The sequence below is a fragment of the Periophthalmus magnuspinnatus genome, chromosome 10 (assembly GCF_009829125.3).
Source record: "Periophthalmus magnuspinnatus isolate fPerMag1 chromosome 10, fPerMag1.2.pri, whole genome shotgun sequence".
Classification (NCBI taxonomy): Eukaryota; Metazoa; Chordata; class Actinopteri; order Gobiiformes; family Gobiidae; genus Periophthalmus; species Periophthalmus magnuspinnatus.
In genome coordinates, this window is record NC_047135.1 from 30,686,517 (window position 1) to 30,700,836 (window position 14,320).

General features: G+C 37.2%; 3 protein-coding genes across 4 annotated transcripts in view; all 3 read right to left on the reverse strand.

The window, feature by feature from the left end:
* On the reverse strand, positions 1–11,788 carry ocrl (OCRL inositol polyphosphate-5-phosphatase). 2 transcript variants are annotated; one of them, XM_055224617.1, is made up of 23 exons: positions 11,534–11,788; positions 9,722–9,813; positions 9,046–9,084; positions 8,608–8,721; positions 8,299–8,484; positions 7,988–8,228; positions 7,743–7,901; positions 7,575–7,676; positions 7,393–7,507; positions 7,192–7,308; positions 6,940–7,121; positions 6,722–6,833; positions 6,531–6,640; positions 6,236–6,371; positions 6,019–6,129; positions 5,763–5,928; positions 4,780–5,015; positions 3,759–3,782; positions 2,865–2,984; positions 2,584–2,668; positions 1,729–1,856; positions 1,537–1,648; positions 1–1,446 (listed from the first exon to the last, which is right to left on the reverse strand). In XM_055224617.1, exons 5-23 carry the CDS (start codon positions 8,453–8,455, stop codon positions 1,322–1,324), a joined length of 2,538 nt encoding a protein of 845 aa, XP_055080592.1. In that variant the 5' UTR covers positions 8,456–8,484; positions 8,608–8,721; positions 9,046–9,084; positions 9,722–9,813; positions 11,534–11,788; the 3' UTR covers positions 1–1,321. The 2 variants fall into 2 exon arrangements, with proteins under 2 accessions (XP_055080592.1, XP_055080591.1); XM_055224616.1 differs by having other exon boundaries at positions 11,314–11,788.
* maea (macrophage erythroblast attacher, E3 ubiquitin ligase) overlaps positions 8,587–14,320 on the reverse strand; it is a 24,218-nt gene continuing 18,484 nt past the window's right edge. The window contains exon 10 of the transcript XR_008648839.1: positions 8,587–8,607. The gene's annotated coding sequence lies outside the window, so the exon portion shown is untranslated. The remainder of the gene's footprint in view (positions 8,608–14,320) is intronic.
* The window catches only part of klhl3 (kelch-like family member 3), a 6,190-nt gene continuing 4,684 nt past the window's right edge, over positions 12,815–14,320 (reverse strand). Inside the window, 1 exon segment of the mRNA XM_033973479.2 lies at positions 12,815–14,317. Within this exon segment, the coding sequence (XP_033829370.1) occupies positions 14,289–14,317 (29 nt within the window). The 3' untranslated portion in view covers positions 12,815–14,288.

Below are 14,320 nucleotides of genomic sequence, written 5' to 3' on the forward strand. Positions count from 1 at the left end.
TAAGTTACATACAGATTTATTTCAGTTAAATAAATTAAAGTTACAAAAGTTGAAGTGAAGGCAGTCTGACACAGAACTACACCGTTACATCATCAGATACAATGATAAACTACACTGAATGATCATGACAGTGATTTCATGATGGTCGAGGAGAAAAGACTCACAGAGATGGTTAAAAGTTGAAAAGACTTTACCCAAACTAACTTATAAGACTTAGATTTGTTTCAGATAAACCTCTTTGTCTTCATGGTGCTTATAAAATTATTGAGCTACTATTAATTGTAGATACCTAGGGAGACATCTAGTGATTAAAGTATATAATGATAAAATAAGGCTGAAAAAATTGAGACAAATGAAAATAGAAAAGTATGATTGTCAGAATTGAGTTTAAATTACACTACATCTGATTTAGACAATTTAGTATGCAACAAAAACCTTAAACTTAAATAGCTACAAAATACATGAAAGAGTTATTCCCACCTGTTTTGACATAACATTTAAATGGATGAAATGTTTTTAGCGTTTGTGGTGACAGAGACCAAGAAAAGTAAACTTTGACAATAAGTGAACAGTACCGCTTTCTTGACAGCATCACGTCCTAACATTGAAATACACACTATGTACATCACTGCAGACACAACACAGAGGAGGTCTCAACTTGGGCAATAAGGAGTGTTTTTAAATACATTAGTGTGAAATTAACTCAGTAAGGCAGTTACAATATACATAATCATATCCTCAAGCACAGCAAACATTTAAAGAGTGTTTTTCTTATTAATGATAAAAACAAGTAACATAAAACAGAGAAAACTACTTGACAAAGCCCCTTCCGGAAATGCATAAATAACAGATAAATGTAGAATGATGATAAATTATTGGAAAGGTTTTCTGATGATTGTCAAAATGAATCATTATTACTGTTTGAAAATGATATCTTCTGCTAAAAGTTTTCAATATTCATTCTATTTTAGAGAAAGCTTCATCTTTAGTGTAACATTCTATGACCCTTCTAGTGTTTACCCACTCAACCCACTCACTATTTACAATGTATTTATGTAAAACCAAAATAGTTCTAGTCTGGAGGCACAGGTCCTTTCAGTCTTCTGAAAGTGCATAGGCATCAGTTTGAAACCTCCCACAAGGCTCCCAGCAGCACAATCAGCCTCAGCAGGTAAACTTTAAGAACAATTCGTTACCAAAATGCCACTATTTAAGTCAAACATAGGTGAAAGTACCGCTAACAGTTGAAGAAAGGCAGGTGCAAAATAACTGTACTTGTTTTGGTTGAAGGCGATAAATTAAATTATGTTTCACAGCAGTTTCAATCCTCCTCTCCAGCCATAAGAAAACCCAGGATAAAATCAATGGCTTTCTGACGGTCGGGTGATGTCTGCTTGGCCATGAAGTTGGGAGGGGGCCGGATAAGGAGGCTGGCAAAGAGTGTAGCTGAAGCATGAAATAATAGAACATTAGACAGTGAAAAGAATAGTTAGAGCTTGACATACAAGCCAACACAGGTGTACAATAACTCCATACCCAATAGATTGGCTGTTAGGTTGTTTTTGTGAGAGTGTTTGAGGAGCTCCTTCAGAAAAGCCATCAAGTAGCGGAACACATTGCGGTGAGCCCGTGGCAACTGAGATATCAACTGAAAAGTAAAACAGAAATCATGTTATATTGTGTATTATTTAAGCCATCATATGACTAAAAACTTCAACTAGTCCTTGCCTGTTTGCAGAGCCGGCTGTCATGCGAGCACTCTAGGCATCTTTGGTAGAGTTCATAACAAACCACTGGCTCTGGTAAAGCCTCCAAGAAAATCAGCAGTGCTTCAGCTACTGAGTGATTACAACCAGCTACAGGCAGAGTCAAAGAAAAATACAAAAATAGCCATGCACCACTTTACAATACACACCTTACACATTACAACTGAATTAAACACAAATGTAAATGTATTATTCCCTAGTTCAGGGGTCTGCAACCACTCTCTAAAGAGCCACATGCAGCTCTTTAAAGGCTCCAGTACGGCTCTTTGCACTTTGATTGAGAAAATAAATATTGGGGTATACTTTATTTATTAAGTTTTATTTGATAGTGTTTGTAGCATACCAAAGAGTATTCACTCTATACATTTAAAAAAAAAAGTATTTTTAATGTATGTATAAAATGTATATTTTTTCTTACTATTCGTCTGGGCAAACCCCATGCATAAAATTGGAAAGAATGATAATTTTGTAGAGTAGATATTACAAATAAAATACACCAGAATGCAGGAAATTACATATAACTTGCTCAAAACCCCCAGAACCCCTACAACACTTCAAATAACTCCACAAGATTTACATAAATACAAATGTTACATATTCTTTATAACATTAATAGCTGCAAACAGTTGACTTACTTCTTTTAAATTTTTTCTCATATTGTCTCGTTACTTGTATAATAAAACATATAACTCGTTCTGACTTTCATTTGGTTTGAAATGGGCCAATGTGGCTCTTTTGCTGTTAAAAGTTTGCAGACCTCTGCTCTAGTTTGTGAAGCACAATGAGCCGATAACCTTAAACTTCATGATAAGGATACGGACAATGTCTGGAATGCTTGTGTCTAAACAGTCAATGATATTCTGTAGCTCCTCTTGTAAACCAGGCGTCTGGAAAAGGTCCTCCTAGAAAACATAAAACACCAACACCTTTTATTCCAGTTAAATACAAACTAACAAGCCAACATTTTCGTCTTAATTAATTTATCAACAGATTATGAAATCCACTTAAAAGAAAAAAAAGCAGGAAAGCAAACAGCAACTGTGGGCAAAGCTCTAGCTGAGATGCCTGAACCAATACATTTTCCACAATCGTTGTTACCTGATCACATGACTTTGTAAACAGGTGGTTGACAAGTATCCATATTTCTTTAGGAATATTCAGAGGCCGATCTTCTCCATTTCCTCCATCCATCATCAGAAAATTCACCTTGGATTTTTCCTGATACAATAACATTATTTTGTTAGTATTTGAAAATGTTATAAATTAAATATATACATGTCTTTTTCTGTTGCATGACATGACCTTTTCTGTTGCATGACATGACTTTCACAATTATGTTGTGAAATATTAAGGGCAGAAGAGAGGCACTTCTCACAGTAGTTCCAAACTCAAAAGAGAACCTGGGCTTTTAGTGCATCAGACAGAGGAATGAGATCCAAACAAATACAGTGTTCTTTGATTATATTGAAACGCCCTAGAGAGCATCAAGTAACTAGGGCTATGACAAACTACACATTTTATATTAGTAGTGAAAATTAAAGAAAGTGTCACATATTAGATGTACCCAATGCAGCTGCACAATGTCAAATACACTCTGCAGACTGCCAAACTTATAACTGCTTTATGGCATCATATATTACAGTTGTTCATCTGGATCTTTTGTTATTTGGTGAAGTCTCTTAATGTGTAATTACGGATGTATTGTTCAAGGGTAAATTTCTTGGTTCAAATTAAAGTATAATAAAAGTACCATATTTGCCGCACTATAAGGCGCACTGTGGGTTTTTGAGAAAATTAAAGGCTTTTAGGTGCACCTTATAGTGCGGCAAATATGGTACTTTTATTATACTTTAATTTGAACCAAGAAATTTACCCTTGAACAATACATCCGTAATTACACATTAACAGACTTCACCAAACAACAAAAGATCCAGATGAACAAATGTAATATATGATGCCATAAAGCAGTTATAACTTTGGTTAATGTTTTACCTTGTCCATGTAGCTGTCCTCACCCTGAGAGAAGTCAGCCCACAACCACAGACAGTCAGAAATGAATGATCAAGCCAGGAAAAGGCGATGGAGGGAAATAAGAAGTAGAAAAAGTGAAAGTGCAAGATGCCATTAAAACAAAGAATTCAGAGCTTCAAACTACAAAAACGGAAAATTGAAAAGTAGGAAATCTAGGAATAAAAGGCTGGATATTGATACTTTGCAGTGACATGACACTGGGATTTCTACATGTATCACTATAGGTGAATGTTCAGCGTTTAACAAGGAGACACAATGCACACATTAACAAACACTGCCAAAAAGTTCTAGGACAGTCTGAAAATTCAAGAAAAATACAAAAGGGAGTAAACAACACATTTTGAGGAGTCTGATCAATATGAGTGTCCATGGTCCAGTTTAGGAGTTTGATTTTCAACAAAAAGGTGAGAGTGACTAGCTGGAAAAACTGTTGGCTAATGCTAGCTAGAGACTTGTTTAAGAGTACAAATCATCTCACCTGTTGTAGTTCCAACCAAGTCAGTTCTTTATGGTCAGATTGTGTTAAAACAAAGCTCAGATTAAAGTCTACCTTCAGTTAGCATCACACCCTCAGAGAATATTGATGGCATCAGCTGCAAGTATCAATAAAAGCCACATCAAGTCATAAAAGACCTATAGAAGCAAGGTTAAGAATGAAAGTGTCAAGTGTATGCAAAGATATACAACAACGTATGTAATAATATCTAACTTTAGAAGCCTTACTGCCCCTGCAACTTCCATGTTCCTAAAGACGACATAGCCTAGACCTAAAAATATATACGGAAAGATAATATATGCTGTCCCATTTTAGAGTCTTTGAGGCCCAGTGGGTTTCCCTGAAGTGAGCAGGTCCTCACTTATACCAGCTCATGATTAACAACAACTGGAGAAATACTTTAACCAAACATGCAGCTTCATAAATTATTAGAGGTTTCACACACAAGTTGTTGTTTATGATGGATTTATTTTTGAGTTTTCTTACCAGATCAATGAGTTTAGTGATAGGAATCTCTCGGATGGGCTTCTTCATTCGACACAGCGTCTCCAGCGAGGTCCCGAAGCAGCTGGGCAGGTAGTTGCCGGAGATAGTGATGAAGTAGTCTTTTCCCCGGTCCAGATGGAGCACCAGAATGTCCTCAATAGAGTCCTCCCCAGAGTTCAGCAGAGTGACTGAATCTTTACTCACGTACACCTCCAAGTAAATCTCTAGAGTCTCACCTGGTCAAAAACAGACATTATGATTCAAAGTTTTTATAATGTTAGCAGCCCGCGATCTTTATATTGCCCAAGGGTGGAAATTTACTTATTACAAATACATAATTGCTTAGAATTTTGGAGGTAATTGTACTTTTTGAGTAGATTTTTGAACATGTGCTTATAACTAAGTATAATTCCCACCATGTAAGTGTAATTAGTTATGTTTTGGTCCCTTCTACACATATAAAGAGACAGAAAAACATTGCTCTGTTATATGTGGATTGCAGTTTAAAATTTGCTATAATCATTCAAAAAAGTAACAAGTACTTTAACAGCCATTTTTATGCATACTTTACACTTTTACTTCAGTATAAATTTGGCAACAGTACTGACTTACAATAGTACATTTTTAGCCAAGTAATTGTACATGACTAGAATTTCCCAGTACTTTTTCCACCACTGATGCCAACACAAAATGCACATGTTTGGTCAAGTGTTTTAGGTCCTGTAGTTTTTTAGGGGTTGCTACGACTGCCATATTGTTGTAGTGACTGTTGTTGTAAGTATGTAATAATAATTTTTATTATTTGTTTTAACTTCTTGTTGTGAAGCACTTGTGACTTCCTCAACTGTGAAAGGTGCAATATATAAAAAAAAACAACTTTGCTGTGCTTGCTTGCTTGGATAAAGTTCAAATGTAAGGCAACAATACTAGAAAATATTTGTTTATTACACAAATTATGGTGGAAAACATAAAAAACAACTTACTGGGATCCAACAGTCCATCACTGGGTTCAGCCCGGAGCCAGTTTTTGCAGTACTGAGAGTCATTGAGCTTAGGGATGAAAGTAAAATGACAAGGGACCTGTCCATCGTTGGTTATCAGAAAGCGTTCCCTCTGAAGCTGTCGAAATTTCACGTTCTCAAATGTAAACTGTGGGATTTAGAGTGGAAGCAGTGTTAAAAATACTGTTCATTAATGCATGTAAAATATGTTGCTTAACTTGTACATAGGGTTTCATACTTCTCTTCTGCTCAGGGACACAGACGGGAGGAAGTCATTCTCCATTCTGTCCATTTCTCGAACAATCTCCTCAAACACCTTTTTGTAGCGCTGGTCATGTACTACTTTGACCTGTTTCATACAATAATATTTGCATTAACAATAAAAATACAAACACTACAGGCCTTAGATTGAAGCCATATTTGGGACTATTTCATTTGATTGAATAACTCCTTACTCCAATTTCGAAGAGAGAGCTGACAGGTTTATGGTCACTTGTCTTCAGTTCCATGTGACTCCTGTATTCAAGCTGCCTGACACTGGTGCCCCTCCACAGGATCCTGTCACACCAGGCCGGGACACGGCACTTCCCACTGTGGAAAATCAACAAGAGGTCAGCCATTAGTAACACATACACCTCTGCTGAGCTCATGTCAGTGCAGAGTCCTTCTACTGTAGTTTATGAAATCCTTGTTGGCAATAAGTGAGATTCAAACATCAACCTTTTTTTTTTTTTTTTTTTTTTTTTTTACCTTGAGTCCCAACGATCTGTCTTTGGGTCATACTTATAGGTAGGAAGAAAATTGATCTCTCCCTCCACAAAGTCAGTGAAGGCTCTTTTGGTTGATCGCTGGATATTTAACTGGAAATGAATTGACACAAATGAATTCTCCTGTTACATACTTGCAACCAAAATATTTCTTTCATTGATGCAATCCCTCACCTGATCAACTTCCTGGAGTGTTTTTAATTGCTTTTGAGATATAAGCCGTTTCACTTCAGATGCATCATACATAAATAGACGATAGTTCAAATCCCCAAGCCAGATAACAACACTAAACAGAAAAGAATAAAACGTTCAGAATGAAATTGAGCCATCGAGTGCCATTTTTCAGTTAATACTTAATATCCTCCTTGATCAAAGAATCCTACAGAACTCACTCGTGCTTCACAATATTTAGTGGGGGATGCTCTAGTAAGTGGAAGGTCATGCGTGCACATATGTCTTTGTAGTCCTGGTTGCGCCGTTCAAAGTCTTCCACGTGTGCTGCTAAATGTGAATTCACAAAGCAGAAGCTTGTATTGTGGAAAACAAACCTTATGGCAACACCCCCTTTATTCCCCTGAAAAAAGGAATGAATCAGTCTATAATATCTTTGGATAAAAAGCATTCATGAAGCAACTGATACCTACCATTTTTCCCATAATTCCTGTGCCCACATGTTCAGCAGCAACTTCTTTGATTTGATTTAAATGGGACTTTTTAACAAACACAACCAGCATCATTCCTACAAGCCTAATCACTCGAACCTGTGGAGAAGACAATTAATCATAATGCCGAAACTAATATTTTGTCACTGAATAGGAGAGTTGGTAATTTTGTGAATTTTGTACCCTTCTATATTTTCCTTTGGTATGTAAACTCCTCTCCACAGCATCCAACCACAGCTGTTCTTTAGAGGAATCCATGTAGAAGAAAGCTTCAGTGCTAAGGTCAAGTTCCTGAAAACTAAAATCAAAAGACAAAAAAATGAACTATGTAGAAAAAAAACTACTTGGCTTAACAAATTACTAACCCAAGTGCATAGACATCGGGAGGATCTGGATCACAGCAGAGCCATGCCTCTAAACTGCTGTCTGGAGACTGGCCATTGACGTTCCATGTACCTGTAAAGAATCTAATGAAAACACAATTATTGTTATAATCAAGTGAAAACATAAAACAGAGTATAGAACAGTCTTACCTGAAGTTTTTGAAATCCACATACTCCTTTTCTTTTTTGATCAGCCTGTGTTTGATGACGTATTCGCGTTGCCCTGCCTGACTCGAGAACATGGCCTGTCTCATGCTGTTAGTGGTCGGACTGTCAGACCAAGAGGGTGATCTGTCCACACGGTCAAAGCTTGACATAGATTTATGAAAAGGGTTGTTAGTTTTTTGTTTCTTTTTTAGAGTCACGTGTATTTATTTGATTAGCTTTTTGCTTACTCTGGTCTGGTGTTTGCGTAAAATTCTTTAGTCTGTAACGAGGCGGCTCTGTCCTTGGTGACGGGTAGCGGAGGGAGAGGGTTGGATGGAGAGAAGGCCTTGCGAGGAGGGAGAGGAGGAACAGGGGGAGGGTCTCTGGTGGCTACCAAACGATTCTGCTGGTTCTTCTTTTCTTCTACCTTAAGAGTGTGGTTAATGTTGCTGTCAAAACCAAAGTCTGAGGCAAGTGCGTGAACAGGATCTGATAATGTGAAAACAAAAGTGTAAAATAATGAGCGTGTTTTGTTTAGAAGCCATATATTCAAACAAACCTGTTTTTTTCTGTTGAGCTGAAGAGTTGTTGAGGTTGGGCAGAGAACTGTTCTTTCTTGGAGGGCCAACTCCAGAGCTCGCATTTGAAACCTTACTTCCTCTTTGAGGAGGAATAGGCACAGGACCTCTCGGGGCAGCTGGTGCTAGCGGCTCCATCACTTCCGGTTTTACAACTTTAGATTGAACTAAAAAAATAAAATAAAATACTTTCAAAAAAATGTATTTATGAGTGATTTATTTAAAAAAGGATCTTAAGATCAAGTTACATGGGTTATTGAATGACTGAGAATGCAGACAGACAATCTTACCTTGCTCCTGAGCACTCTTCACTTGCGTAAGAAAGAGCTGGGTACGTTCATCGTCCTGAAATTCTAAAAGCAGTTCAGGGCTCTTGTCTCCTTTGACTCGTACTCGTACAAAGGCTTTGCAGGCACATAAGACACAGATAGGTTACACGCATTTGGTTATACTGAAAAAAGAGACTAGAAGCAAAGCATAGATCCACATCAGCCCTAGGACATTCCTATAGAAGGCCATGGTAACTCATGACTACCGCCTGCTGCCGCATACAGAGGGAGACATTTGCCTAAAGGCAAAACTTGTTCATCTGTTAATGGTGATTATTAACAAAAGGGTGAGTGCTTGGTCTGTATGATTTATAATAAAGCAGTTTCATTGTCATTCAGCCACAGGTTTCAGACAATAAGGGCACAAAAACACAGACAAGGACAAAAATGAGTGCTTACAATTTGCAGAAAAGTCAATTAGAAGAGCCTCCTCAGCTTCTGAAAAGAGAAACAGGAGAACATGATTTAATAATGATTAAAAATAATGGTCTTTACAACCTTGACAAGTGCTACGACGTAGTTAGAGATTGCCCAAAATGTTTTTTTTCATGGCTGATGCCAGTTGTTTAGAATCCAGAGCAACTGATGGCTGGTAAACTCAAATACAATATTTTTGGGCCAATATGTGGGGCCAATTTTTACTATTTTCCCCAACTTATGTAATTTAAATTTATTACAAACTCACCAACAGCCCCTTTTTTACCACAAACCTATAACAGATCTGTGTAGTCACGTTTTCTGCAGTTATCACTTTGCACAGAAGTGTTCAAATAAAACTAAGTATATTCTTTAGGCTGCAGATCAACCAAAACGAAACATTTGCCACTGGTGGAGACTTAAGGTTGATAGCCGATACAGTAAAAAGTGTAAATATAAGTCTGGTAGATCAGCCAACAAATACATCGGTCAATCTCTAACTGTAATCTTTATTTATTGTGACAAATATTGGACAAATATTGAGCCAATGTCATATCTACTATTGCCATGTCTATTTTTGTTTCATATAATTCTGAATATAATGGAATAGATTGTCAAATAAAAAAATACAATAATATTATATCTTAAAACCACCTACCTCGAAGAAACTCAAAATTGGCATTGACAGGTATTGAAAGCTGGGCTACAGGTCGAGAGACAACAGCGTCAGGAGTGGCCAACACACACAATCTGAATGAAAGAGGCACAAGAAGCAAAGTAAAAAAAGCAGTCCCTAATATAATGCATAGGGGAAGAAAAATATCCAAGGTGTCAGAGCAATCTATCAGAAAATCAGAAATCCGTGCATCTTAAAGAAGCAGTTTGCGGTGAAATAAATATGGCAAAAACATGCAACAAGTATTAAACTGGTTACAATATTAACTGCAAAATGAGCTGACAAAAGAAGTTAATTTTACATGCACATACATATGTTTAAGAGAACTGCTGAAGCTCTACTATGAACAAAACTGTGATGTGTGTGGGCAAAGCCATATTTTAACAAGAGCTCTGCTCTGTGCAGGATGCTCAGCAAAGTGTGATAACAGTTGGAAACAGGAAAATGATTCAGCTCTTCCAAATCCAAATGTAGCAGAAAGTTCCTTATACTTGATTCTTTCACAGACTCTCACAACTACCAGTTCTACAGTTTACATTTTTTGCTAAGTAGCAAAAGGATTATGCAACAAAGTGTGTTTAGCAATTACACAAATCACACACAGTTTAAGAACACTACTAAGAAGAGTGACTGCTGTCAATCAAGCACTGACACACCACCAGCTTGTGACAGCCTGGCTTTGTCACAATTACAAGAAATTAAGAGACCATACTGTATATGTTTTCCATAAGGATTGCAAACCGTAACGGCTGCCACCTGGTTTCTTCTATGTAAACTTGACTCCTGAGGGCAGCGTGGCTTTAACATAGTTAGCTAAGCACGGCCTTGTGCATCCATGTGAGTCTAATTATGGGCCAGGGTCTAGTGGAGAATTCTGAATAAATGGCAGAGAGAAACTTGGTAGTGGATATAATGGTGTTTTAATGCAACCTAGAGTGCACCTCTCTGAAACTAAACAACACTGAAATCTTAATGCAAAGCAAGGCACAGCAGTTACTACCCTATTAGTAATTAATAAAATGTGTTATTTATAAAATATTCTTTACATTGCACTCACAACACCTATATGAAGTCTGTGTATGTGAAACTGAGTGATACTTACAAAAAGTGACCACAGCGCTCAATGAGAGACAATAGTCTGGGTTCCCTCAGGCCTGACCTCAACTCATGACCTCTCACCGTGTGAGCAATGTGATCAAGGAACAATATGACAGATATGGGGATGTGTGCAGACCTTCAAACCAGGTTACTTTCATGTGAAGCAATGGAATGAATATTGTACATGCAAATGTTAAGCTGTAAGTATGATTGAAGACGTACACGGCCAAAACCATGCAGAAAGAGAAGACTATTCAGAAAATTCCAGAATATGGCAAATATAAAAAAATAAAAAAAAGTCATTAAGTGGCATTAATATAATTCACACACATAAACATAAAGACACCTGTGTGCCTGTAAGTCTAACGTGTTTGGTTCAACCCATACTGAGAGAATAAATGAATGCTATGCACTTGTGGTATTACACAATACTCAAATCAATCACAAGGATAACATCTGCCAACAACACTATTTACCTGCTATCATGCTAACATTAGCCAAGGAGATCAGGATAGTTACATATGGCTTATTATAAAAAGGATATTGCAAGGCATACTTCGTCGCTTATCCCAAAGCCCACAGACGAATCCATTCTGACCAATACTACACAAATAGCGGTTTGTAATAACACATAGCGCTCAGGACTGGACGTTGCTTTAATCCAGACGTGCTGCTGAGAGAAAGTTAAATCCCCACCCGGCGAAGCAGCGGCCTTCCGGGGTGCCAGCTGTTAGCCGCTGTTAGCCGCTGTTAGCCACTGTTAGCGCGTAGCTTTAGCCACTGACGCTAACATTCCACAGTGTTGCTCTCGTTCTGCTCCTGAAGGCTATGCTAGGTGTTCAAAACGTAGGTCTAGATAGATACCATTCTCAAACGGCTGAATTCATTCTTCGCATTTTTTCCTCGAATTACTGTTGGTTTAAAAACTGCATATGGAACAGTTTGTTATATTTGTGGCCCGCCTCTTAAACTGAACACAGGCTGTAATTATGAAGTACATGTCGCCACCTTGTGCCCGGGGTATGAAGTACACATTGAAAGACATTTTCTTCATGTATTTTCTTTTTTATGCTACACTTAAGAATACTGTTGAATAACTTCTAAAACCAAATTTTGCATGCTCTCACACTGAGCTGGACACTGTGATGTATCAGAATATACTGACCCAAGCAGCCAGTCAGGAAGGGGCAGTTACCCAGGCGTCTGCAAGACCAACACATGCTGCATGTTAGGGGCAGTGTCGGCCATCAGCTTCTTCACTGGCTTCTCCACACGTGTTTTTACACATCTGTCTCATCACATGAGCTCAAAGTGAACTTGCTCAAGTTCTTCAAGTTCTGTAGTCTAGTTCAAAATTGAGTTCAACATTTGTGAACTTTCATTTTGGATGTTTCTTATGGAAGTACATAATGAACTGTTTCTTGTTTAACAAAATGCTTGATAGGAGAAAATGTAACTCAGAATTCTTCACAAATAGAAGTTTTAACTTTTTAAGTGATCTCTTTAATTTATAGGCAATTGTTGTTTTAATCTAAAGATAAATATTTAATGGAGTTTTCTAATCACGTAGGGTGAATTATTTTAATAAAACTGGGACATATGGAACCATTTGTGGGAGGAGAATGTCCCCAGAATGGCCATTTTATATCCATTTGCCTATGTAACACAGCAAACTTAATGTTTGAAAGCTTACCAATTCTAGATCAAGAATATGAATTAATCCTAATTGGCAGTTTCATCATTTGTTACAAAATAGGCCTATGTGTGTGCATGGTCTTATTATCTGAACTAAACTTGAAGCAGTTTGTATTGACCATAGGCTGTATATCTTGTTTAAAAAAAAAAAAAAAAAAAAAGGCACTGGCAGATGCCTGTTTTTTACTTGTGCCTAAAATAAGTGGCATCCTTCTCAGATATATTCACGTATTTTAACATAAAAACATGGATGTCAATGAGTCGACTAACACTCTGGCCCTACTTAGGTGAACATTTCTGATTTTGCCATCAGCCTATTTGGAAAGAACATGGGATACAATTGCATGTATTATAAGTTCGGGCTTTAAGAAAATATGATATTAAGTGAATTCTATACATTGACATACAATAATGCATCAGTGCACTTGAGCAGTTATTTGGATTTGGGCTTCTCACTTAGTAACACATAGAAACATAAATTAGACGATGCTGAAATAGTTAATACATACAATGACAGCAGATGTGGAGGCCAGCTGTTGCAAAAGGTTTTAAAAGTATCATCATATATAGCTTTGCACAGACACAATTTAAAGTAGTTAACATTTTTCAGTTACAAGAAAAAATAATGTAATTACATAATTTACCATAAAATTATGAAATGATTTAATTCTTTGAGAATAATTTGCCTCTAAACACAATAAATATAACATTTTATCCCACAACTTTTGCAAAATATACTTAAGGTACTACAGTGCATTTAGCAGGCTCCACTCAACATAATTGTAATGTAACAGTTTGTCACTGACACTGGCTTTGGTTACATGCAAGCTCAAAATCTGATTATTATCAGATTAGAGCTAAAAGATGATCAAAAGGAAATGTAAACAGCTAAATCATCTTATTTCTTTCTAATCACGGTCCCGATCACAATTACTCACATCAAGTTGTGCAGTTTTGCATGTTCTTTAATATCTGATTTCTTTTCCTTAAAAACATATTTAAATCAGATTTTGGTTAGCTTGTAGCCACAGCCACTTACAATTACAAGAATAAAATCCAAAAAGTGGTGCTTTAAAACCTGTATCAGCAGGAAACAGAGTTGGCCCAGGGACAGGTCAGGATCGGTTAGTGCATCAGTAGTGTATTCCTTACAAAACTATGATAGCAGCAGACCTCAGGCTTCTTATGAGATTGAAAAAATATATGTGATAATATTTCACTTAATTGAAGAGGTTTTATACATTCTGTCATTTTCCAAATTAAGTTTGTTGTTTGTTTGCAAAGCTGCCTTGCTTAGTCCAGTCTGCACACTTAAACGTTGGCTCCATCACACAATGCAATGTTGAGGTCTGTCTCCCATGGCACACTGACGAGTCCTGGCACTTGTCACACTCAGGTACAGTAATATTGTCCCATGGCTCCAGATGCAGAAAGTAGGCCAGGTCCCAAGCGGAGTACTCTGACAGTACAGATACTTGTACTTTGCATTTGGCCCATATTCCTTAAACAATATGCTTTTAGCAGATGCTTGTTTTGTGCTTAGCAGCTGAAGTCATAGTTCTTAAGGACCCTGCTTTTCAGTGGCTATTGCTTGTAATGTAGTGCAATGTTTTCAGGATTCCTCCAATATAACATGTTGAAAAACAGTGCCAAAGACTCCTGTTGGAGGCATCACATCCAGTAAAGTGTTTTTGTCTATTTGTTGAGCCTCAGATTTCATTAAATGTCAATAACAGAGTAAACCACCAGGAATTGGTCATACACACTTTTCAATGACAGCAACTCCTA